General features: G+C 40.2%; 1 protein-coding gene across 1 annotated transcript; it reads right to left on the bottom strand.

The window, feature by feature from the left end:
• Positions 1–322: 322 nt before the first annotated feature.
• On the bottom strand, positions 323–27,529 carry LOC146522500 (scavenger receptor cysteine-rich domain-containing protein DMBT1-like). The gene is made up of 18 exons (XM_085144529.1): positions 27,444–27,529; positions 20,158–20,178; positions 19,438–19,761; positions 13,392–13,703; positions 12,975–13,298; positions 12,539–12,850; positions 11,484–11,798; positions 9,458–9,781; positions 9,026–9,337; positions 8,597–8,932; positions 8,160–8,471; positions 7,098–7,412; positions 6,645–7,004; positions 6,209–6,520; positions 1,846–2,160; positions 1,422–1,745; positions 940–1,301; positions 323–436 (listed from the first exon to the last, which is right to left on the bottom strand). Exons 1-17 carry the CDS (start codon positions 27,499–27,501, stop codon positions 964–966), a joined length of 4,914 nt encoding a protein of 1,637 aa, XP_085000655.1. The 5' UTR covers positions 27,502–27,529; the 3' UTR covers positions 323–436; positions 940–963.
• Positions 27,530–27,899: the final 370 nt, after the last annotated feature.

Genomic DNA, 27,899 nt, shown 5'->3' with positions numbered 1-27,899 from the left:
ATGACTTTGACTGTTCACACTGTATTTCATTATAAAACACACTAATAAGTGGAAGATGGAAGTCTAAAAAAAAGTTGTTTTTACACTGATTAACATTCATCAGATGATCAAAAGAATATCTCACCTGAACAGATGACAGCAGCATCCTGACCATGTTCACATCCATTTGATCCAAATCCACTGTGCTGACACTCAGTTAGAGAACTTTCATTTCCTGAACAGGTCACATTGTCAAGCCAAATCTGTCCAGTTCCTGCACCAAAGTGAGCTGATTGAGGAACTTCCAGTGCCGACCCACAGTTTAACTGTCTGCAAACCACCCCAGCATCATTTAAGTCCCAGCCATCATCACAGACTGTTCCCCAGCTGTTATTGTGGTAAACCTCAACTCTGCCAGAACACCGACTTGATCCAGATCCAGTTAATCTGATTGGACCTTTTAATGAAAAACACGTGACACAAACTATGTTTTAATATATGTCCCTTAAAGAAAACAAAGATACATATCACACAAACACACATTAACATGCAGTATGTTCCATGCCAAAAAGTGATGTCACCTGAACAGATGACACCAGCATCATAATAATGTATATTGTAGTAGTCGTAGTAGTAGTAGTAGTAGTAGTTTCCCCATCCAGAGTGTTGACATTCAGTTAGAGAACTTTCATTTCCTGAACAGCTCACACCACTGAGCCAAATCTGTCCAGTTCCTGCACCAAAATAAGCTGATCGAGGAGCTTGTAGTGCCGACCCACAGTTTAACTGTCTGCAAACCACCTCAGCATCATTTAGGTCCCAGTTATAATCAGAGACTGTTCCCCAGACGTTATTGTGAAAGATTTCAACTCTGCCAGAACATCGGCTCGATCCAGAACCAGCTAACCTGATCAGATCTAAAAGGCAAAGAACATGAAAAACAGTTAAATGCAGCCTTACCTCAAAAAAGACTATCTTGCAATATCATGTTGATCCAGCAGTTTTCACACCTGAACAGATGACAGCAGCATCCTGACCATGTTCACATCTGTTTGATCCAAATCCTCTGTGTTGACACTCAGTTAGAGAACTTTCATTTCCTGAACAGGTCACATGATCAAGCCAAATCTGTCCAGTTCCTGCACCAAAGTGAGCTGATTGAGGAACTTCCAGTGCCGACCCACAGTTTATCTGTCTGCAAACCACCTCAGCATCATTTAAGTCCCAGCCATCATCACAGACTGTTCCCCAGTTGTTACTGTGATGAACTTCAACTCTACCAGAACATCGAGTCGATCCAGATCCAGTTAATCTGATCACACCTTTTATGTAAAAGACATAACACAAACTATATTTCAATACATATCATAAAGAAAATACAGATGCATAACACTCAAAAATACATTAACATACAGTTTTTTCATATCAAGAAGTCATGTCACCTGAACAAATGACACCAACATCATAGGAATGTAAACTGTAGTAGTAGTTGTAGTAGTTTCCCCATCCAGTGTGTTGACATTCAGTTAGAGAACTTTCATTTCCTGAACAGCTCACACCACTGAGCCAGACCTGTCCAGTTCCTGCACCAAATTTATATGATGGAGTAGCTTCTAGTGCAGACCCACAGTTTATCTCTCTGCAAACCACCTCAGCATCGTTTAAGACCCAGTTATTATCAGAAACTGTTCCCCAGACATTATTGTGATAAACTTCAACTCTGCCAGAACATCGAGATGATGCAGAACCAGCTAATCTTATCCGATCTAAAAGGGAAAGAACATGAAAAACATTATAATAAATCCTTATATCAAAAAAGACTTAATGGAAGACACAAATGAACAGACTAACTAACAGTTTTCTCACCTGAACAGATGACAGCAGCATCCTGACCATGTTCACATCTGTTTGATCCAAATCCACTGTGTTGACACTCAGTTAGAGAACTTTCACTTCCTGAACAGGTCACATTGTCAAGCCAGATCTGTCCTGTTCCTGCACCAAAGTGAGCTGATTGAGGAACTTCCAGTGCCGATCCACAGTTTAACTGTCTGCAAACCACCCCAGCATCATTTAAGTCCCAGCCATCATCACAGACTGTTCCCCAGCTGTTATTGTGGTAAACTTCAACTCTTCCAGAACATCGAGTCGATCCAGATCCAGTTAAAATGATGGACACAGCTGAAAACAAAACACAGAGATGATATGAAGGGGACCAAACATAGAATACTTTCAGTTTCCAGCCATAGATTCCAAGTTATAGCAGAACGGTAAACTGAAAGGTGTAATACTGTCAGTCCACACAGCTTTAACACTAATAAAACAGTCTATAAAAAGTCCAATGGATTCACTCCTGACCTAGAAAGACATTCATGATGTGGGCTTCATAGATAATTGGCAAACCTTCTGGAGGAAACCTGGTCTTGTTAGGAGAGATGGCATCCATCCCACTTTGGATGGAGCAGCTCTCATTTCTAGAAATATGGACGAATTTATTAAACCCCTCAAAATATGACTATCCAGAGTTGGGACCAGGAAGCAGAGTTGCAGTCTTACACGCCTCTCTGCAGCTTCTCTCCTCCTGCTACCCCCCCCCCCCCCCAAAAACCCATCTCCATAGAGACTGTGTCAGCTTCCAAAAAGACAAAAAACAAACTAAAAACCAGCAACAAACAACTTAAACATTTACAAAGAAAGAACAATATCCACATCTGAACCAAAGAGTAAAACAGTGAAATGTGGATTATTAAATATTAGGTCTCTCTCCTCCAAGTCTCTGTTAGTACATGACTTAATAATTGATCAACAAATTGATTTACTCTGCCTTACAGAAACCTGGTTGCAGCAGGATGATTATGTTAGTTTAAATGAATCAACACCCCGAGTCATTCTAACTACCAGAAATCTCGAAGCACAGGTCGAGGGGGCAGTGTGGCAGCAATTTTTCACACCAGTCTATTAACTAATGAAAGACCAAGACAGACTTTTAATTCATTTGAAAGCCTGATGCTTAACATTGTCCACCCCAGCTGTGAAACTCAGAAACCAGTCTTACTTGTTATCATCTATCGTCCACCTGGGCCTTACACAGAGTTTCTGTCTGATTTCTCAGACTTTATATCTAATTTAGTTCTGAGCTCAGATAAAATAATTATTGTGGGTGATTTTAACATCCATGTTGATGCTAAAAATGACAGCCTCAATATGGCATTTAATCTGTTGTTAGACTCAATTGGTTTCTCTCAAAATGTAAAAGAACCCACCCACCACTTTAATCACACTCTAGATCTTGTTTTAACATATGGCATAGAAACTGAACATTTAACAGTGTTTCCTGAAAACCCTCTCCTGTCTGATCATTTCTTGATAACATTTACATTTACAATAATTGATTACGCAGCAGTGGAGAGTGGACTTTATCAAAGTAGATGTCTTTCTGAAAGCGCTGTAACTAAGTTTAAGAATATAATCCAGCCACTGTTATCATCGTCAATGCCCTGTACCAACACAGAGCAGAGCAGCTATCTGAACGCTACCCCAACAGAGGTCGATTATCTTGTTAATAATTTCACCTCCTCACTACGTACGACTCTGGATACTGTAGCTCAAACACGTACCCTAAAGCAGATGACTCGTAATCTGGAGAGGAAATGGCGTGTCACAAATTTAGAGGATCATCATTTAGCCTGGAGAAATAGTTTGTTGCTTTATAAGAAAGCCCTCTGCAAAGCCAGAACAGCTTACTACTCATCACTGATTGAAGAAAATAAGAACAACCCCAGGTTTCTCTTCAGCACTGTAGCCAGGCTGACAAAAAGTCAGAGCTCTTTTGAGCCAAACATCCCTTTAACGTTAACTAGTGATGACTTCATGAACTTCTTCACAAATAAAATTTTTATCATTAGAGAAAAAATTACCAATAATCATCCCACAGATGTAATATTATCTACAGCTACTCTTAGTACCATTAATGTTAAGTTAGACTCTTTTTCTCCAATCGATCTTTCTGAGTTAACTTCAATAATTACTTCCTCCAAACCATCAACGTGTCTTTTAGACCCCATTCCTACAAAACTGCTCAAAGAAGTCCTGCCATTGATTAATTCTTCGATCTTATATATGATCAACCTATCTCTAATAATCGGCTATGTACCACAGGCCTTCAAGGTGGCTGCAGTTAAACCTTTACTCAAAAAGCCATCTCTAGACCCAGCAGTCTTAGCTAATTATAGGCCAATCTCCAACCTTCCTTTCATATCAAAAATCCTTGAACGAGTAGTTGTCAAACAGCTAACAGATCATCTGCAGAGGAATGGTTTATTTGAAGAGTTTCAGTCAGGTTTCAGAGTTCATCACAGCACAGAAACAGCTTTAGTGAAGGTTACAAATGATCTTCTTATGGCCTCTGACAGTGGACTCATCTCTGTGCTTGTCCTGCTTGAACTTAGTGCAGCATTCGATACTGTTGACCATAATATCCTATCAGAGCGATTAGAACATGCTGTAGGTATTACAGGTATTGCACTGCAGTGGTTTGTATCATATCTATCTAATAGACTCCAATTTGTGCATGTAAATGGAGAGTCCTCTTCACACACTGAGGTTAATTATGGAGTTCCACAGGGTTCAGTGCTAGGACCAATTCTGTTTACATTATACATGCTTCCCCTAGGCAGCATCATTAGAAGACATAGCATACATTTTCACTGCTATGCAGATGACACCCAGCTCTATCTGTCCATGAAGCCAGATAACACACACCAATTAGTTAAACTGCAGGAATGTCTTAAAGACATAAGGACTTGGATGGCCACTAACTTTCTGCTTCTTAACTCAGATAAAACTGAGGTCATTGTACTCGGCGCTGAAAAGCTTAGAAATATGGTATCTAACCAAAACTTTCCTTTTTGCTAAAGCATATAGTTAGGGCTGGACCAGGTGACCCTGAATCCTCCCTTAGTTATGCTGCAATAGATGTAGGCTGCCGGGGGATTCCCATGATGCATTGAGTTTTTCCTTTCCAGTCACCTTTCTCGCTCACTATGTATTAACAGACCTCTCTGTGTTGAATCATATCTGTTATTAATCTCTGTCTCTCTTCCACAACATGTCTTTTATCCTGTCTTCCTTCTCTCACCCCAACCGGTCGCAGCAGATGGCCGCCCCTCCCTGAGCCTGGTTCTGCCGGAGGTTTCTTCCTGTTAAAAGGGAGTTTTTCCTTCCCACTGTCGCCAAAGTGCTTGCTCATAGGGGGTCATATGATTGTTGGGTTTTTCTCTGTATCTATGAAGCGCCTTGAGGCGACTTTTGTTGTGATTTGGCGCTATATAAATAAAATTGAATTGAATTGAATTGAATTCAGCTCGCAAATTAATATTATGACAAAGTTTGTGAGGACTGCAGAACATCCACATTAAGAAAGCTGAAGCAGGAGACTTTCTTTGAATTGTTTCAATTACAAGACCTGAAAAGAACTAGAAAACTTCAAGTTGCAGATTTTATCAAATCTTTCAGGGGTATGGTCTCCCTTAAACACACACACACACACTCACGCACAGACACACACATGCACACACTCACACACACACACTCATACACACTCACACACACAAGCCCGTTCAGCAGTCTTAGTGAGGACCTTCATTGACATAATGCTTTCCCTAGCTCTTACCCTAAACCTAACCATATCCTAATTGTAACCCTGACACTAAAACCACATTTTGAGCATCAAGAACGCCTTTACAAGCCTTCAAATTTTTGAGGACCGGTTTATGTGTCCTCACAAGTGACTGTTGGTTCTCACAAGTGTAGTAGAATGAAGATGTCGGTCCTCACAAAAATAGCTATACAGGAACACACACACACACACACACACACACACACAGATGTCTGCTTGACTTTCCCTCTCTGAAAATATCTTCCATGTCCCACTCATAAATGTTCATTTGAAACTATTAAAATGTTCCTTTAAGGTATTTAAATGAAATCTCTAATCTTATAAGTTATTTAAAAAGTAATGTATAGCTCTCTGGATCTGAGCTGCGTTTAAAGAGAAAGATGCAAACATTTTACCATTCAAATATTCTACAGTGGGGTTCTTGCACAGATGACTTTGACTGTTCACACTGTATTTCATTATAAAACACACTAATAAGTGGAAGATGGAAGTCTAAAAAAAGTTATTTTTACAGTGATTAACATTCATCAGATGATCAAAAGAATATCTCACCTGAACAGATGACAGCAGTATCCTGATCATGTTCACATCCATTTGATCCAAATCCACTGTGCTGACACTCAGTTAGAGAACTTTCATTTCCTGAACAGGTCACATTATCAAGCCAGATCTGTCCAGTTCCTGCACCAAAGTGAGCTGATTGAGGAACTTCCAGTGCCGACCCACAGTTTAACTGTCTGCAAACCACCCCAGCATCATTTAAGTCCCAGCCATCATCACAGACTGTTCCCCAGCTGTTATTGTGGTAAACCTCAACTCTGCCAGAACACCGACTTGATCCAGATCCAGTTAATCTGATTGGACCTTTTAATGAAAAACACGTGACACAAACTATGTTTTAATATATGTCCCTTAAAGAAAACAAAGATACATATCACACAAAAATACATTAACATGCAGTATGTTCCATGCCAAAAAGTGATGTCACCTGAACAGATGACACCAGCATCATAATGATGTCTATTGTAGTGGTAGTCGTAGTAGTAGTAGTAGTAGTAGTTGTAGTTGTAGTAGTAGGGGTTTCCCCATCCAGGGTGTTGACATTCAGTTAGAGAACTTTCATTTCCTGAACAGGTCACATGATCAAGCCAAATCTGTCCAGTTCCTGCACCAAAGTAAGCTGTTCGAGGAGCTTGTAGTGCCGACCCACAGTTTAACTGTCTGCAAACCACCTCAGCATCATTTAGGTCCCAGTTATGATCAGAGACTGTTCCCCAGACGTTATTGTGAAAGATTTCAACTCTGCCAGAACATCGGCTCGATCCAGAACCAGCTAACCTGATCAGCTCTAAAAGGCAAAGAACGTGAAAAGCAGTTAAATACAGCCTTACCTCAAAAATGACTAGCTTGCAATATCATGTTGATCCAGCAGTTTTCACACCTGAACAGATGACAGCAGCATCCTGACCATGTTCACATCTGTTTGATCCAAATCCACTGTGTTGACACTCAGTTAGAGAACTTTCACTTCCTGAACAGGTCACATGATCAAGCCAAATCTGTCCAGTTCCTGCACCAAAGTGAGCGGATTGAGGAACTTCCAGTGCCGACCCACAGTTTAACTGTCTGCAAACCACCTCAGCATCATTTAAGTCCCAGCCATCATCACAGACTGTTCCCCAGCTGTTATTGTGGTAAACTTCAACTCTTCCAGAACATCGAGTCGATCCAGATCCAGTTAAAATGATGGACACAGCTAAAAACAGAACACAAAGAAGATGTGAAGGGGACCAAACATAGAATTCTTTTAGTGTCCAGCCATAGATTCCAAGTTAAAGTACAATGGTAGACTGAAAGGTGTAATACTGACAGTCAAAACAGCTTGAACCCTAAAAGACAGGCTATAAAAAGTCCAATGGATTCACTCCTGACCTAGAAAGACATTCAGCTCAAAAATTTGTATTATGACAAAGTTTGTGAGGACTGCAGAACATCCACATTAAGAAAGTTGAAGCAGGAGACTTTGTTTGAATTGTTTCAATTAAAAGACCTAAAAAGAAATAATAAAACTTCAAGTTGCAGACTTTCAAATCTTTCAGGGGTATGGTCTCCCTTAAACACACACATACAGACTCACGCACAGACACACACACACACACACGTCTGCCTGACTTTCCCTCTGAAAATATCGTCCATGTCCCGCTCATAAATGTTCATTTGAAACTATTAAAATGTTCCTTTAAGGTATTTAAAATGAAATCTTTCATCTTGTAAGTTATTAACAAGTAATGTATAGCTCTCTCGATCTAAGAAGCGTTTATAGAGAAAGGTGCAAACATTTTACCGCTTAAATATTCAAAAGTTTGGTTATTGCACAGATGACTTTGACTGTTCACACTGAATTTCATTATAAAACACACCAATAAGTGGAAGATGGAAGTCTAAAATAAAGGTTGTTTTTACAGTGATTAACATTCATCAGATGATCAAAAGAATATCTCACCTGAACAGATGACAGCAGCATCCTGACCATGTTCACACCCATTTGATCCAAATCCACTGTGCTGACACTCAGTTAGAGAACTTTCATTTCCCAAACAGGTCACATTGTCAAGCCAGATCTGTCCAGTTCCTGCACCAAAGTGAGCTGATTGAGGAACTTCCAGTGCCGACCCACAGTTTAACTGTCTGCAAACCACCCCAGCATCATTTAAGTCCCAGCCATCATCACAGACTGTTCCCCAGCTGTTATTGTGGTAAACCTCAACTCTGCCAGAACACCGACTTGATCCAGATCCAGTTAATCTGATTGGACCTTTTAATGAAAAACACATGACACAAACTATGTTTTAATATATGTCCCTTAAAGAAAACAAAGATACATATCACACAAAAAAAAAATTAACATGGAGTATGTCCCATGTCAAAAAGTGATGTCACCTGAACAGATGACACCAGCATCATAATAATGTCTATTGTAGTAGTAGTAGTAGTAGTAGTAGTAGTAGTTTCCCCATCCAGAGTGTTGACATTCAGTTAGAGAACTTTCATTTCCTGAACAGTTCACACCACTGAGCCAAATCTGTCCAGTTCCTGCACCAAAGTAAGCTGATCGAGGAGCTTGTAGTGCCGACCCACAGTTTAACTGTCTGCAAACCACCTCAGCATCATTTAGGTCCCAGTTATAATCAGAGACTGTTCCCCAGACGTTATTGTGAAAGATTTCAATTCTGCCAGAACATCGGCTCGATCCAGAACCAGCTAACCTGATCAGATCTAGAAGGCAAAGAACATGAAAAACAGTTAAATACAGCCTTACCTCAAAAAAGACTATCTTGCAATATCATGTTGATCCAGCAGTTTTCACACCTGAACAGATGACAGCAGCATCCTGACCATGTTCACATGTGTTTGACCCAAATCCTCTGTGTTGACACTCAGTTAGAGAACTTTCATTTCCCGAACAGCTCACATCACTGAGCCAAATCTGTCCAGTTCCTGCACCAAAGTGAGCTGATTGAGGAACTTCCAGTGCCGACCCACAGTTTATCTGTCTGCAAACCACCTCAGCATCATTTAAGTCCCAGCCATCATCACAGACTGTTCCCCAGCTGTTACTGTGATAAACTTCAATCCTACCAGAACATCGGCTCGATCCAGATCCAGTTAATCTGATCACACCTTGTATGTAAAAGACATAACACAAACTATATTTCAATATATATCTTAAAGAAAATTCATATGCATAACACTCAAAGACACATTAACATGCAGTTTTTTCATATCAAAAAGTCATGTCACCTGAACAAATGACACCAACATCATAAGAATGTAAACTGTAGTAGTTGTTGTAGTAGTTTCCCCATCCAGTGTGTTGACATTCAGTTAGAGAACTTTCATTTCCAAAACAGCTCACACCACTGAGCCAGACCTGTCCAGTTCCTGCACCAAATTTATATGATGGAGTAGCTTCTAGTGCAGATCCACAGTTTATCTCTCTGCAAACCACCTCAGCATCGTTTAAGACCCAGTTATAATCAGAAACTGTTCCCCAGACATTATCATGATAAACTTCAACTCTGCCAGAGCATCGAGATGATCCAGAACCAGCTAATCTAATCAGATCTAAAAGGGAAAGAACATGAAAAAAATTATAATAAATTCTTATATCAAAAAAGACTTAATGGAAGAGACAAATGAACAGACCTCAGTGGCTTGCAAAAGTATTCGGCCCTCTTGAACCTTTCTACATTTTGTCACATTACAGCCACAAACATGAATCAATTGTATTGTAATTCCATGTGAAAGACCAACACAAAGTGGTGTACACGTGAGAAGTGCAACGAAAATCATACATGATTCCAAACATTTTTTACAAATAAATAACTGAAAACTGGGGGTGTGCGTAATTACTCAGCCCCCTGAGTTAATAATTTGTAGAACCACCTTTTGCTGCAATTACAGCTGCCAGTCTTTTAGGGTATGTCTCTACCAGCTTTGCACATCTAGAGACTGAAATTCTTGCCCATTCTTCTTTGCAAAACAGCTCCAGCTCAGTCAGATTAGATGGACAGCGTTTGTGAACAGCAGTTTTCAGATCTTGCCACAGATTCTCGATTGGATTTAGATCTGGACTTTGACTGGGCCATTCTAACACATGGATATGTTTTGTTTTAAACCGTTCCATTGTTGCCCTGGCTTTGTGTTTAGAGTCGTTGTCCTGCTGGAAGGTGAACCTCCGCCCCAGTCTCAAGTCTTTTGCAGACTCCAAGAGGTTTTCTTCCAAGATTGCCCTGTATTTGGCTCCATCTTCCCATCAACTCTGACCAGCTTCCCTGTCCCTGCTGAAGAGAAGCCCCCCCCCCCCCCCCCAAGAACATGATGCTGCCACCAACATAATGGACAGTGGGGATGGTGTGTTCAGAGTGATGTGCTGTGTTAGTTTTCCGCCACACATAGCGTTTTGCATTTTGGCAAAAAGTTCCATTTTGGTCTCATCTGACCAGAGCACCTTCTTCCACATGTTTGCTGTGTCCCCCACATGGCTTGTGGAAAACTGCAAACTAGACTTCTTGGTTTTCTGTTAACAATGGCTTTCTTCTTGCCACTCTTCCATAAAGGCCTACTTTGTGCAACGCATGACTAATAGTTGTCCTATGGACAGATTTCCCCAGCTGAGCTGTAGATCTCTGCAGCTCGTTCAGAGTCACCATGGGCCTCTTGGCTGCATTTCTGATCAGCGCTCTCCTTGTTCGGCCTTGGACGGCCTTGTCTTGGTAGGTTTACAGTTGTGCCATACTCCTTCCATTTCTGAATGATCGCTTGAACAGTGCTCCGTGGGATGTTCAAAGCTTGGGAAATCTTTTTGTAGCCTAAGCCTGCTTTAAATTTCTCAATAACTTTATCCCTGACCTGTCTGGTGTGTTCTTTGGACTTCATGCTGTTGTTGCTCCCAATATTCTCTTAGACAACCTCTGAGGCCGTCACAGAGCTGCTGTATTTGTACTGACATTAGATTACACACAGGTGCACTCTATTTAGTCATTAGCACTCATCAGGCAATGTCTAAGGGCAACTGACTGCACTCAGACCAAAGGCGGCTGAATAATTACACACACCCCACTTTACAGTTATTTATTTGTAAAAAATGTTTGGAATCATGTATGATTTTCGTTCCACGTCTCACGTGTACACCACTTTGTATTGGTCTTTCATGTGGAATTCCAATAAACTTGATTCATGTTTGTGGCTGTAATGTGACAAAATGTGGAAAAGTTCAAGGGGGCCGAATACTTTTGCAAGCCACTGTGTCTAACAGTTTTCACACCTGAACAGATGACAGCAGCATCCTGACCATGTTCACATCTGTTTGATCCAAATCCACTGTGCTGACACTCAGTTAGAGAATTTTCATTTCCTGAACAGGTCACATTGTCAAGCCAAATCTGTCCTGTTCCTGCACCAAAGTGAGCTGATTGAGGAACTTCCTGTGCCGACCCACAGTTTAACTGTCTGCAAACCACCCCAGCATCATTTAAGTCCCAGCCATCATCACAGACTGTTCCCCAGCTGTTATTGTGGTAAACCTCAACTCTGCCAGAACATCGAGTCGATCCAGATCCAGTTAAAATGATGGGCACAGCTGCAAACAAAGCACAGAGAAGATGTGAAGGTGACCAAACATAGAATTCTTTTAGTGTCCAGCCATAGATTACAATGGTAAACTGAAAGGTGTAATACTGTCAGTCAAAACAGCTTGAACCCTAAAAGACAGGCTATAAAAAGTCCAATGGATTCACTCCTGACCTAGAAAGACATTCAGCTCAAAAATTTGTATTATGACAGAGTTTGTGAGGACTGCAGAACATCCACATTAAGAAAGTTGAAGCAGGAGACTTTGTTTGAATTGTTTCAATTAAAAGACCTGAAAAGAACTAGAAAACTTCAAGTTGCAGACTTTAACATATCTTTCAGGGGTATGGTCTCCCTTAAAAACACCCACACACACAAACACCCACACACAGACACACACACACATGTCTGCCTGACTTTCCCTCTCTGAAAATGTCTTCCATGTGTCGCTCATAAATGATCATTTGAAACTTTTAAAATGTTCCTTTAAGGTATTTAAAATGAAATTTGTAATCTTGTAAGTTATTAACAAGTAATGTATAGCTCTCTGGATCTGAGCCGCATTTATAGAGAAAGATGCAAACATTTTACCGCTTAAATACTCTACAGTGTGTTTATTGTACAGATGAATTTGACTGTTCACACTGAATTTCATTATAAAACACACTAATAAGTGGAAGATGGAAGTGTAAAAAAAAAGTTATTTTTACAGTGATTAACATTCATCAGATGATCAAAAGAATATCTCACCTGAACAGATGACAGCAGCATCCTGACCATGTTCACATCCATTTGATCCAAATCCACTGTGTTGACACTCAGTTAGAGAACTTTCATTTCCTGAACAGGTCACATTGTCAAGCCAGATCTGTCCAGTTCCTGCACCAAAGTGAGCTGATTGAGGAACTTCCAGTGCCGACCCACAGTTTAACTGTCTGCAAACCACCCCAGCATCATTTAAGTCCCAGCCATCATCACAGACTGTTCCCCAGCTGTTATTGTGGTAAACGTCAACTCTGCCAGAACATCGAGTCAATCCAGATCCAGTTAATCTGATTGGACCTTTAAATGAAAAAGACATAACACAAACTATGTTTTAATATATGTCTCTTAAAGAAAACAAAGATACATATCACACAAAAATACATTAACATGGAGTATGTCCCATGCCAAAAAGTGATGTCACCTGAACAGATGACACCAGCATCAGAATCATGTCCATTGTAGTTGTGGTAGTAGTAGTTTCCCCATCCAAAGTTTGGACACTCAGTTAGAGAACTCTCGTTTCCTGAACAGCTCACACCACTGAGCCAAATCTGCCCAGTTCCTGCACCAAAGTAAGCTGATCGAGGAGCTTGTAGTGCTGACCCACAGTTTATCTGTCTGCAAACCACCTCAGCATCATTTAAGTCCCATTTATAATCAGAGACTGTTCCCCAGACGTTATTGTGAAAGATTTCAATTCTGCCAGAACATCGGCTCGATCCAGAACCAGCCAACCTGATCAGATCTAAAAGGCAAAGAACATGAAAAACATTTAAATACAGCCTTACCTCAAAAAAGACTATCTTGCAATATCACGTTGATCCAGCAGTTTTCACACCTGAACAGATGACAGCAGCATCCTGACCATGTTCACATCTGTTTGATCCAAATCCACTGTGTTGACACTCAGTTAGAGAACTTTCGTTTCCTGAACAGGTCACATGATCAAGCCAGATCTGTCCTGTTCCTGCACCAAAGTGAGCCGATCGAGGAGCTTGTAGTGCCGACCCACAGTTTATCTGTCTGCAAACCACCTTAGCATCATTTAAGTCCCATCCATCATCACAGACTGTCCCCCAGCTGTTATTGTGATAAACCTCAACCCTGCCAGAACACCGACTTGATCCAGATCCAATTAATCTGATCACACCTTGTATGTAAAAGATATAACACAAACTATATTTCAATATACATCCCTTAAAGAAAATATAGATGCATAACAGTCAAAAACACAGTGACGTGCAGTATTAGGGCTTGGTATCGCAATTGATTTCTATAATTACAGTAATTCAATACCGATTCAATTCAATTTTGACCCAGAAATATCAGAAATATTATAATTATCATGATCATCTATCAGTACATAACCATATTTTTATATCTATGTATAAAAACAAAGCTGACATGCATGAATTCATAAGAGGTGTAAACACCACAGCAGATGTGTCACTGTACTGGGTCACGGACCCAGTGGTTTGTGTTTATTGGTGAACTGACAGTTCAGATTATTATTAGGAGTTATGGTTCTCTGGTTACGGTACATCCCTGGATTGTGGTTTCTGTTTTGTGTCATCTCTGTTCTTCAGATTCCTATATTTCCTTTTTCTTTTTTCTTTTCTTTGTAGTGTGTAAAGTGTAAACAGCAGTAAATACTAAATATTGAATGCTGTTGTGCAGCACGCAGGACCGACAGCGCACAATGTGCCTTGAAGTAGCAGTCAAGAAAGATGTAGTTTATCTCTATGAACAGTGAACACCCAAGTGCACACCTGTGTGGATCAGCACGCTCATATTCAAAAGGTTTCCCCATGTAACGGTCTGCTAAAGGGTGTAGAGAGCCATAGCCCCACCCCCTAGGGCATGAAGCAGGCATGGAGGATATCCAGGCTCCAGACATCCAGAGGCCCCAGAGTGCGAGAGCCCAAGGAGGACCACCTGAGGGGCATCTGTGCCACCCTCCTGGGAAGAGCTGAGGAGAGCCCAATATGAGGGGTCACCCACTAGCCACGTAGCAGAAACCAGAGGGGGCTGCACTGGCATGCCCGCCGGCTCTGCCGGCAGCCAGCTGTGCCAGAGTGAATCAAGCCTCAGGCCCAGAGGCCGGAGGCCCGAAGGCCCCCTACACCACGGAAAAGGCCTGACCAAGCAACAGTCGCCAGGCCCCGCCAAGTAGCCACCAGGTGTGAGCTGGTGCTTACCTGAGCGCCCAGCCCGGACACCAAGAACCACCAACGCACCGACCCCTGAGGGCATCAGTCACCGGCAAGGAGTGTGGTGACGGGGGAGATAGGCTCCAGAGAGGTGGAGTCTAAGACCCGACCTGACATATAGACACAGACAAACAGGCATACACAGACACAAACATGCATTCCCACCCTCATGCACACATATACAAACACTCAGCACTCACCCAATGTAAGGATAGACATAAATGGACATGTACACACAATCACACTCCCCAAACAAACTCTATACCCCGGGTCCAGGTATCCACGCCCCCAGAAGGGGAAACGGCACCTAGACCCAGGAGATGTTACCCTTTCCCCCGGGGTGGAGGCAAGCAGACTGCCCCAGGCTCCACAGCAGCAGGGAGGCCCCCACATCCCAGATCCCAAACAAACGGTCAACACCTCCTCCCAGCCCCCCTGCCCCTGATGGCCAGCAGAGAACGGGGGCTCCCTCCTCTCGCTCATGTGTAGTGTTGCTGCGTGTTGTTCTAAAGTGCATTTGAAACACAGGAGAGCATGGTGCTGCTGCCAGAGATCAGCAGGTGTTAGCACGGCCCCTCCCGAGCCACAACCAGAGCCACTAACCAGGTTATGACCACAACCCCCAGGTTAAGCCCTCCAGGCAAAGGCGGGACCAAACCACAACCCCGATCAAAGGAGTCCAGAGGGATTGATCTAATGTGGTGGCAGAGGCTGTCTCGAGACTAATGTGATCTATTAGATCGTTTCTATATTAGCTAGAATTAAGATTATTTTAGTTTTTCCAGTTCATGAGGGCCGTTTTCTTGGCAATGCATAGGGCAGTAAAAACCATGTGGGCTGTATTAGTTTCTGTAGTGACATCGTCCAATTTGCCCAACAAGCACACTAAAGGGGAGGTTGGAATTTTACATTTCAGACACTTTGATAAGTCTTTACATATCCCGCGCCAAAACTTCTGCACTGGTGGACAGAACCAAAGAGCGTGCATGTAATTGTCTGGTGTATTGCCTTGACAGTGTGAGCAGTTGTTGGAAGATGTAAAGCCCATCTGGAATATCCGATGACCTGTATAGTGCACTCTATGTAGTATTTTGTATTGTATTAATTGCAGACTGGGATTTCTAATCAATTTAAATGTTTTTAAGCTGACTGATAAATCTGCTTCCCACTTTGCAATAGGAAGAGATATTGATTCATCTATTTTAGAAAGTGTTCTGTATATTTTAGACAATAATTTGGGGCACTTAAGAGTAAGAAAATGTACCGCACTTGGTGGTGTTTGTAATTCAACTTGACTGAGGTTAAATTTATTTTTTATTATGGATTTAATTTGTTGATATTCTAAAAATCTTTTCTTGTTGATCCCATATTGTGTAACTAGTCTGTCAAATGGAGTAAAGTCTGTTCCTTCTAATATATGTTCTAAGTATTTAATTTCTTTACAACTCCATTCTGGAAAATTAATCATATTATTGTTTTGTAATATGTCAGGGTTATTCCAGATAGATGTGCGTTTGCATGGGATTAATGAAGACTCCGTTATTGTTAGAAACTCCCACCATGCTGTCAGAGAAGAGCTGATGCTGATGCTTTTAAAGCATTCATGTCTTTTGATGTTTGAGCTGATAAATGGTAGGTCTGAAATCTCGATTATTGCAAAGTGCCTGTTCAACATCTAGCCAGGGCTCATCTAAGAAGGTATGTTTTAACCATCCCGAGATTAACTGAAGCCTGTTGGCTGGAAGTATTGTTGAAAGTTTGGCACATCTAATTCTCCTTTATCCTTGGTTCTTTGTAGCGTTTTTAGACTGATACGCAGGGGTTTATCTTTCTAAAGGAATTTAGAAATATATGAATCCAGAGATCTGAACCAATCTTGTGATGGTTTGTTCGGGATCATTGAAAATAAGTAATTTATTTTTGGCAAGATCATCATTTTTATAGTGGCGACCCTTGCCATGAGTGATATGGGTAGAGATTTCCATCTAGTCAGATCGCCTTCTACTTTCTTTAGAAGTGGGATGTGGTTTAATTTAGTTAAGTCTGAAAGCTTAGGAGAGACATTAATACCTAAATATTTAATATTTCCAGATTGTAGTGGGGCAGAAGAAGAATTATGGAAGGAGCAGTTAAAATCTACAGAAGAACTGTAGATTTTGACCAGTTAATTGAATAATCTGAAACTCTTGAAAACCAGTTTATTAGAGTAATTACCTCAGAAAGGTGGGTTTGTGAGTTTTGGAGAAAAAGCAACACATCATCCGCATAGAGACTGATTTTATGTTCTACGTTCTTACATTTTATGCCCTTAATTGTTGTAGCTTGTCTAAGTGCTGCTGCTAGTGGTTCGATAAAAATTGCAAAAAGTGAAGGGGAGAGTGGGCACCCTTTCGGGTGCTCCTCAGGAGACAGGAGCTGGAGGATGTCTGGTCATTTCTTCTGACATGAGCTGTTGGGGAATTATATATTCTTAGCCAGTTTATGAAAGTTTCCAAAGCCAAATTTGTTTAAAGTTGCAAATAAAAATTTCCAGTTAACCCTGTCAAACGCTTTCTGCATCTAGAGATAATATTGTGGTTAAAATGTTTTTACTGTATGAGTAGTCTATTAAATTAAGTAATCTATGTGTGTTTGCTGATGATTGCCTTCCTTTTATGAAACCTGTTCCTAAGGTTCCTATGTTTCCACTAGAGATGGACCGATCCGATATTAGGTATCGGTATCGGTCCGATACTGACCCAAATTCCTGGATCGGATATCGGCGAGAAATAAAAAATGTAATCCGATCCATTAAATATCAATAAAGCACCTCACAAAACTTGCTACAAGGCGTAACCTGGCTCATAACCGTAGCACTTGCAGCAGTGTGCATCACCTGATAGAGCGGCTGTGTGCTACCAAACCAGCATTTCATCTCCGAGGACGTTTTCCCAGAGAGAAGTAAAGCAAGTGTGTAAGTTCATCTCTGAATGTTTGTAAAGCATTCCCGCGTTAAGATTAACAACCAATATATGGAGCGACTGCCTCTCTCTCTCTCTCACTCCTGCTGCTACTTCAAACGTGAAACTGATCAATGATCAGCTGATCGGCTTTTCTGTCGCGAGTCCGTCTCTCTTGTTTGTTTTTGGCCCACTTTGCACCAGAAAGAGGAAACCAGCGGCTAAACAACAGCAGCACGTTTAAGCTTGATAAGCTGTTGTTAGAATTTATTTAATATTACTTTCTACACCAGGATCTTTTTCTATGCAGCTGACGGCTGGTAACTGTGCAGGGGCGGATCTAGCAAAGTTTAGCCAGGGGGGCCGATAGGGCATGAACAGGGAAAAGGGGGCACAAAGACATACTTTTCTTTCTTATTCTCATTTAAAATGTCTAGCTTTTAATAAATAATTATCTGACTCTTACACCCAAAGTTTTAATCTGATGTAAAAAATATATATAAGTCCATTACTGTATATAGTAACTGTTAATTCTAATATACCCTAGTAAGCTATAGTACTTTTTCCTTTGGGAAGATACCATCTGTGCAGTCTGCAATTTTGTTGAAGAAAGATGTTGAATCTATTTAATTATTCTTGAAAAATAATTTATTTCTGTGCATTTTCCTCCCTGCATCAAATTAAATTTGATTACATCGATTAAGCATCATGAGGTGGGGGGTGTGGGTGGTTCCCTATTTTTTTTTTTGCTGGGAGTTTGCAGCCCTATTAGTTAGGTTGCTTAATATTTCTGCTAAGTACTCTTTAAAATACCAGAATAGGAAGGATGGAGCAGGTTTAACTTTATTAGATTGATCAGTATTGCTGAACTATGAAATATTTTGGGCGCAGTGTATTTTTTACATATAGGTATAACAGAATAGCTTTAGTGTTGTTATTTATTTAAACTTGAGTATAAACTTATACAAAATGCAGCAAGATATTAAAAAAACAGTTTTATTGATTAAAAAACACTATATCGGATTCATATCGGTATCGGCAGATATCCAAATTTATGATATCGGTATCGGTATCGGACATAAAAAAGTGGTATCGTGCCATCTCTAGTTTCCACATCTTAGTGTCTAGTCTGCATCTTGGTACTTTGTCTAAGTGTCCTTTTTTGCTTTGGTAGTCCTTCTCCATTGTTTATGGTTTCAGTTCTGGAATTCTGTTATCTGTTTTGTCAGGTTATGTCATGCCACATCATGAAATCCCAGTTTTGATCATCCTTCCTAGTTTGAATTTAGCTTTTAATTCTTGTGCTCGTGTATTGTATTTCTAAGTTTGTTTTCTGCCAGTGAATAAAAACTGTCGCCTTCAAGTTAAATATTCCTTGTCTGAGTCCTTTGCGTCGGTCAAACCTCTGCCTGTCACACAGCTCACCATGACAAGATGCTTTTGTGTCAAAGGTACTGCAGCTAAAACACAGAAAAGCATGATGGGGATTTGGCTTGGCTTTTAATAGCAGATAACCTCTAAAAATACTCTGCAGTAGGTCAAAACCGGAAGAATACCACAAATAAACATATGAACATTACCTGATGCTGCTGAAGTGAAGCAGAGGAATTTTACAGAGGTTTATTAGAGACACAGCTGAACGTTTTGCACTTTGGCATAATTTTAAGTTTACATTTCTATGATTTTTAACAACCCACCCCTATGTAGTATGTTCCATATAAAAAAGTTTTGTCACCTGAACAGATGACACCAACATCATAAGAATGTCCATAGTAGTTGTAGTAGTTTCCCCATCCAGTGTGTTGACATTCAGTCAGAGAACTTTCATTTCCTGAACAGGTTACATCACTGAGCCAAATCTGTCCAGTTCCTGCACCAAATTGAGCTGATTGAGGAACTTTCAGTGCCGACCCACAGTCTAACTGTCTGCAAACCACCTCAGCATCCTTTAAGTCCCAGTTATTATCAGAAACTGTTCCCCAGGTGTTATTGTAAAAGATTTCAACTCTGCCAGAGCATCGAGTCGATCCAGATCCAGTTAATCTGATTGTGGATGCACCTGAAAAAGCAAACCATAAAAAACGTAAAAATTGCATACAGTAGGCTATAGCAACTGTTTTCTTTCTTTTTTTTTTTACTTTCTGAACCCATTTATTGCTGAAAAATACTTTGTATACTTTGTTTCTTTCTACTAAAAAGACATCCTTAGCCTTAATGTCCGCTGAATTATTTTTTAAGGAAACTAAAATTACACCGTAGCACCAAAAATTTACATGAAAAATGCAAGGTTTAATTTAGAAGATTGCACACTAAGTCACGGACTGTATTAGAAAATGTAAGTGATGGTGGCATTTCTGTCTCGTTATCAAATATGTAAAAAAAAAAAAAAAAAAAAAAAGATCAAAAATGAAACTTGATGATTTTGTAAATTGTAACAATGCTTTTTTTTGCTCACCAGGCAGTTGTGCGTGACAACCTGAAAAGTGGAAAAAGACAAAACCAGTTTAGAGCAGAAGATGTCTTGCACTTGTGAGAAAGCAAATATGTGAAACTTAACAGTAAAGTCTTTTTTTCATAATTCTTAAATCAAAATATTTTTCACAAAAAATAAAAATCTGACAAACTCCATTTAATTTTAAACTGCTACCCTGGCATATCTGATAGGAATTTGGCACAGTTTTTCTCACCACCGATTACAAAAAATTGCACGTAATAATATATTATTTAATAACTGGTTAAACTCTTGAATACTGTTGAGATTAAATTATTTGAAGTACCTCAATTCTATGCGTTGGATTAACTAAAATGCCATATAACCATATAGTATTAAGTGGACACAGCCCTGAAAAATAAAGGCATTAGACTACGTGTCCTTGGGGGGTAGATTCTCACCCACGCTTGCCTGGGGAAAAAAGTAGATAACAGGGCTCCATCTTCTAGTGGAAAGTTACTGAAGCACTGTTGTTTAGACTAGAATGAGAGAGCTAGTAATAACTGTTAGGGGTACACCCTCATTTTGAGATCTGCTGCACTGTGTCATGCAGGACGCTGGTGATGGGTCGTTCGCGAACGAAATGGCTCTTAGAGCCGGCTCTTTGAAGTGAACGACGCGAGCCGGCTCCTTATTGGGAGCCGTGAGGTTTTTTCTTTCTTTCTCTCACCCTCTCTCTCGCCCTTTTTTCCGCTAAACTCCACACGCCCGGCCTGTACTTTGCGCTGGGCAGAGGGGGGAGGGGCGTTAGTTACACTCGCAGTAGCACAGGAACAGAGCCAGAGAGAAAGAGAGCGAGGGACAACAACGTCACATTAGAAAGGTATAGTAATCATCCACTATTTTCAGTTGCAGATGATAAAGGATTCGGAAATCATGCAGGCCCATATGACAGAGAATGTGCATCTTCTTTTTGTTTTAATATTTTAATTTATATTTAATTGTGTGGTGGTTTGCAGTGTTTTGTGTTGTTTCACGTTAAATTTGTTTAAAAGGAAAAAGCTGAAAATTTAAATAGTTAAAAATTTAAAATGTAAATAGTTGTTTTTTGTATTACATGATTTATTTATTACATTTTATGTGGAGTGAATAAATAAAGTATATTTATGGTGGCCCTTAGAGACAAAGCACGTACAAACTCCAAAACACGTACAAACTCCTAAGCATGTACAAACTCCAAAACGCGTACAAACTCCAAAACACGTAAAAACTCAGAAGCACGTACAAAAGACAACAGAAGTGCTCCGTGATGCTAGGGCGCAGTGTTGAGCTTTTGTTTCCTAGTGGCTACACAAGCCAGGAAGTATCAACAACCAGATTTGGTGTGTGGTAGTAACAGGTAAATGAACTTCTTTTTTTTTTAATTATTTGAATAAATATGAGTGCTTGTCTATAAATACACAAACAATACACACATGCTTTCAATTGTGTAATTTAAGTGATCTGGGTAGCTCTGTTTTGGAAGTTCAGTAAACGCTAGAAATGTGTTTTGGAGTTTGTATATTCTTTAGAGTTTGTACGTGCTTTGTCTCTAGGGGCCATATATAAACATATATAAATAAAACCACTTTTTTTTAACATTAGTAATTCCTTTTCTGCATAATTTTATATTATTGTTAATGATTAAATAATTAAAGCAACAAAACAACCCGAAGAGCCGGGTCGGAGCCGAAAGAGCCGGCTCTTTTTAGTGAGTCGAGCCGAAAGAGCCGGATCTCTAAAAAGAGCCATAAATCCCATCACTACAGGACGCCTCTCCCTTCTAGGAGTAATTGTGTAAGAGAAAAAAGTGTGAAATTGTCTACTGAACAGTGTTTTGTCTTCCATCAGATGCCTATGACGAGTCAAAAGAACTTGGTGAAGTGTTGATATTTAACAATTGGGGGCTCATCCGGGATTCCAATACTAGGCTAAGGAAGACAGATTAAGTGGTTTGGGGGGGTCAACCAGCAAAGCGAACAGACACCCTCATTCTCATTTTAAAATAAAGGTAAGCACCACCTGTTAAATCAAAGCTTTCATGTTGGAGCTTATCTAAATTGTGTGTTCGCTAAGTTGATGGAATTCTCAGTGTCAATTTGCTGCAGTAGACAAAGAGGTGATGTATGATCTGTCCCAGTGTGTTAGAGCAACTAAATTGTGGGTGTAATAAGCCGAGTAAAACTAATTGGCTGTTGTGGATAGCGACTGAAAAGAGTAAGAGTAATTATCCTTAGGCGTGGTGGCTCCACTCGCTTTGGACGTGAGGCGAGACCCATGGGACTGGAACTAGGGTGGCAACCTGGGCAGGTGTGGACCCCCGAACAGCTAAATCGAGGTGAGGTATCATCGTCACAGTTGACGGCCTCCACAAGAGCAGTCCAAAGTTTCTCCGCTGGCCAGATTCTGTGCGGGGAGCGGCGAGCCCATGCAGCGCCGTTAGATTGTGTGTGTGAATGTGAAAGAGCGAAAGGTTGCGTCTCGATTGAAATTGAGTAGTTAAATTTGCCACGGTTGACAGCATGTATGAGAGTAGGCCCGAGTTCTTTCACTGGTTGGATCCCAAGCTAAGATCGTTGGCCCGCTAAAGTGCCTTTAGACTGTGTGTGTGTATAAAAAAGAAAAGTTAAAATTTGACAGTCTGCTTGACAGTGGGGTTAAGTTCTTTTGCTGGTTAGATTCCGAGCTGAGATAGCCTGCTGTAGTGCCTAAAGACTGTGTGGGTCAATTTTGGGTTAGTAAATTAGGCTTAAAGTTGAAACTTGCGTCTAAAACCGTGTGTTTGGGTGTGTGCAAAGTGAGACGCGCTCTGCAATAGTGTGTGAGCACTACAATAGTGCGGAGCAAGAGAATTTTGTTAACAACTGCAGGTTGATGTCTGCTGGCCATAAAGTGTAAAATTGACTGTGACTGTTTAGATTAAAAGGACTTTAAGAGTCTCATATGTTGTGACCTGTCTCACAGGAAAGTGAGTTATTTTGTGTTGTTAAATAGCAGCTGCATTGAAAAAAGAGGCGGGTTGGATTGGCATAGTAGATCTCCGCAGCTCTGTGTGTGTGTGGAATAGAATGTGACAGGTATCGTGTCACATTCTAGGAGAGGAGAAGTGTTTCTCAGAGTGGAGTGAGCCAGACTGACAGAAGGAGGAAGAGCAAACGGCCCAACTCAGAGGGGAGGAGCTGAGTGTGAGGTGGAACCAAGGAGGAGCTAGGAGAAGCAGTCTGTGTGACTGCAGGGGAAAAGTGCCTAAAACAGAGAGTCAAGAGCAAAAAAAAAAGGGGGGGATTATTATGAATTGTGCACAAAAGCTGAAGAAGAACAGGATGAATTGGAAAAATATTTAAATTAGCAACAAGGAGAAATGTGTTTCAAGAGTGTCAAATAACTAGGGATGAAATATTAAATAAATCTCTTAGTGTGTTAATACACGTGACTACGGACCTGGATCAACCCCCTCCACAAGCACATTGGCCAGAGCATAATGATAGATATAATAATTGGAACCACAACGAGGCCATGTTTTGGCTGAAAATTCACAGCTTCACCTTCATGTATATGTTATTCTGAAAAGAAGCTTCTAGGACGGTCAATCTCTCCCTGAAGACAAAGGGCAGCTTCAGAGCAAAAGCATCAACGTTAAGAGTCAACACCAAGTGAACAGATAACAGCGCTGCCCTAAATTTCAAAGAGTTCAGCAGCATGTACAAATACTATTGCAGATTGAAGCATGCGTTCTTGATCACAGGCTGAGAGGATCACCTGCAACATCATTGTGTGTGAATGGAGTTGAGAAGACGCTCTGAGTCTCACATTTGAAATGGCTAAGGAAGAAAAGAGTGAAAGACATAAGACAAAGCTGAAGAGGAACGGCCCACTGGGCCTCTGACATGTCAACAACCGAGAACTGCCGCAGATGTGGGGGAGGAGACAGCAGTTGTGAGGAGTGGGAAGAGAACATGGACGAAAATGAAGGATGATGTTGTTAAAGTGAGAGAATATGAAAACTGAGTTGAAAAGTAAGGCAGATGGACTTGTGGAGGATTGATAAAGTGTCCAGATTATCACAATAAAATGGGAAAAAAAGAGAGAGCGAGAAAGACAGCACACACACACAGACATGAAATGCTTTTTGGGGAGAATAAGGAGCTGGGGGAGACTGTTTCAATCCACAGCTCCACCTCCGCCTACTAACCATACATGCAAAGAAGACCAGCTTACACTCATAAACACGCCCATATCTCTCATTAATGCTAAAATAGACTCAACAGTCACTTCCTATCAAACGCTGAGTCCACTGCTAATACGTAACTCTCTGGATTGCAGAACAACAGGTTGACATGTGTGAAAAGAAAAAAAAGAAAAGGAGAAAAGGAGAAAAGAAAAGAGGAAAACTGGTATGACCAACTGGTGATTAGGTAATAAATGCACTTTCAATATAGTAAATTGTGAGATGGGAGGCAGGAGGAGGAGAGACCCGAGGCGGCCGCCGATCTGAGTGTCAGGTGAACTAAACTTCAGGTAAGAAGTTATGACCTGCAGTCTATCTGGGTCAGATATAAACCAAGTTTAGGTGGAGTTTATTTTCGTTGTGCTGACTTTTTACAGTCAGTTACAGTAACTTGTACTGCGTACTAGCTAGCATGACTGAGTTTCTATACAGCTGGGTGGGTGCTATGATGTTACTGATAGTGAACTTTATTTTATTCATAAGGTTAGTTAGTAGAGTTGCCAACCGTCCCATAAAAAAACGAAATTGTCCTGTATTCAGAGAAAATATTACACATTTCATATTGAGGTGAAAACGAACAAAGCTGGAGTTATTCTGTCTTTACGCTGCAGTTGCCTCTTCTCCTCTCATTCTCTCCCCCTCCCTCTCCTGTTTCTACTTCAATCATGCAACTGATTAATGATCAGCTGATCAGCTTTTCTCTCTTGGGTCCAGGTAGGGCATTAACAGGGAAAAGGGGGCACAAAGAAATACTTTTCTTTCTTATTCTCATTTAAAATATCTAAGTTTTAATAAATACTTATCTGAATCTTACAACCAAAGTTTTTATCTGATATAAAATGAATAGAAATCATACATATACCAACAAGACAGTGTACATCACTGTCACAACAGCGTTTGCTTTCATTCAAAGGCTTTATGGCTTTTACTATAATACCTGGTGGGCCGGTCTCCAGTCCCAGTCCAGCCCTGCGTGGAACTATGCCAGCTGACCCCATACTCTCCAGAATTGTGGAGCACTTGTGGGCAACCAGTAAATATGATGTGGGGAAAATGAACAGAGGTAGTGACTCTCAAGTCTGAGTTCAGACCAGGTAAGCATCAGCAATTAAATAAAGCAAGGAGCAGTGACAATAGCACTGCCTGTTATGGTAGCGAGAGTTCTAGACCCTACATCATATTGTCTTATTAGGAGTGGAAGCTTTTATGGTTCATTTGGTGACAGGAAAATAGTTTATGTTTGGGCGTGTCCTGAAATAGGCTTAATAGTTTATATATAACAGTACACTTAGAAGGACCGGTCAGGCATCATTCCTCCGGTGGTGATGTCTTGTTGATAATTGAATAATCATCTCTCTTTCTCTCTCTCTTTCTCTTTTAAGCAGGCTTGCAAGATTGGAATTAACAGCGCTGTAAAACTTGAGATCAAATATAAGGTGAGCTTCTCCAAATTACAATGGGCTTTGGAGAAAGTTATCTATGTGGGACACAATTAGATGGTAAGTCCCAGCCTAAAAGGATTGCAGCAAGTCAGTCCAGTCCAAAATCATAAAGAATTGTTTTTTCTTTTAAAACTGATGACATCGTCTTGCTGTTAATGGATACGCAAAAATTTTGTGCGTGAGACTCCATTATCAGCAATACCTGGTATGGATGCGTGTCAATGAATGCGTGTGACTGGACTGACGATGTGGACTAAAGTTTTGACAGACTTGAAAATTGAGATAAAAGACTGGACTTATTTTAGGATTAGTCATTTCCAATGCCTAATTCACCCTAGTGGTAAAAAGAGTGTATTTACGTGTGTTTTCAGTAGGAGCAGGAGGACGAGAGACCAGGGGAAAACTGTAGCTTCACATGAGTGTGTGGAACTGCAGACTTAACCCTTTGGCTGCTAATTTTGAGTTATTGATTTTTACATGAAGAGAACTGTGTTTTATTGGCTGTGTTTTGATTTGGGTATCAAATTGTATTGTTGGGAGATGCCAAATGCTACAGTGAAGAAAACGTTTGACATCACTCACGTGACATTTGTGTATATATGTATAAACATTTGAATAATTCAATAATAATTATCACTTAAGTAATAATTTATGGTTGTTTTAGGTCAGTCTGTCCAGTATTGTAATAATAATTATCTTAATAATATTCTGATGGCCTCAGGTTGACAATTATTTTATTTTATATATTATGCATTTGTTAATAAAAACTTAATAAGGTAACGTAATTGTGACAGATTTATAGTGAGCTCATTCTCACTCTCTTGTCAAAGTGTTTCACAGACAAAGTGTGCTTTGTCCTTGGTACTGTGACACTCCAAAGGTGAGACTTGTCTGATCACTAACATATCTCATGGAGATATTTACAGCAGCATTTACAAAGAGAAAAAGTTATTTAGATTTTTGAATTGCCAAAAGAATTTGTACCACCTCCAGGTTTACTGTTGGATCATACACCAGCGCCAGGACCATAAATCATTTGTGATAATAACAGTATTACAAACCTCAGTTTCATTATTGTGATAGCTATCCAAAAAAATCATTAGCCATATTACAAATACCATTTTCAACTATACAATAACACAACGGATCATGTTAATAGTTAATCAACAAATTGTTAACAGGATAATAAAATAAAATAATCTTCCCAAGTTTAATTAGGAATTAAGTAAACTAGAAATTTTATTAAATCTGCACTGCTAGTGATCACTTGTCAGTATGAACACTGCAAAATATAACCTGCACAGCTGACAAAACATACTAACCTGAAATCTAAACTAGTAAAGAAGAAACTGGCTAAACGGAGTCAAACACTCAGTCACTCAGTGTGAACATTTGCATATGGTTTCAGATTTTAAACAGTCAGTGAGTTTAACTAATTTACTTTTATAACATTATAATATTAGACGACGACGATGATTATTATTATTATTATGACACTATTAGAATAGTTAGAATAGTTTAGAATAGTTAACATTTATACTTTTAATTAATTCTAATTAAACTAGTTAATGAGAAAGAAATAAGTGAAGAAAAATCCTCACCTTTGCAAAAGAGTATGATCATCAAATTAAACCCGCACACAAGCTGTTGTAGAGCCATTGCCAACTACACCTCTTTCACATTGTCTTAGACTTTAAATCTCTAGAAAACTTGCTCCGCCCATGGCGACATTCTTTACTCCTAAACCATTATTAGTGTCATGAGAAAAAGGTCAAACACAATGGTCTTGGTACCTGTATAGTCTGGTGAAAAAATGCATTTACTGTGATGTTGTGTAGCCAGATGGACCACATTTCTACACAAAGCTCCTCAACGGACTGTAGTCTTTAAAACTACGATTCAGCAATGATTGTTTTTACTATTGTTGCTGTTGTTTAGTTTTTTAAAGCAGGTTTGCTTTTGTTTTATTGTCAGTAGTATTGGCAACTTGTATTTGATAGTCATGGTCCCAGCACTTCCTGAGGTCCACTCCCCAATCTTAGTTTAGTGTATTGCTC

The sequence above is a fragment of the Neolamprologus multifasciatus genome, chromosome 3, assembly GCF_963576455.1.
Source record: "Neolamprologus multifasciatus chromosome 3, fNeoMul1.2, whole genome shotgun sequence".
Classification (NCBI taxonomy): domain Eukaryota; kingdom Metazoa; phylum Chordata; class Actinopteri; order Cichliformes; family Cichlidae; genus Neolamprologus; species Neolamprologus multifasciatus.
The sequence above is the reverse complement of the archived record's forward strand: the minus strand, read 5'-3'. Positions and strand labels throughout refer to the sequence as shown.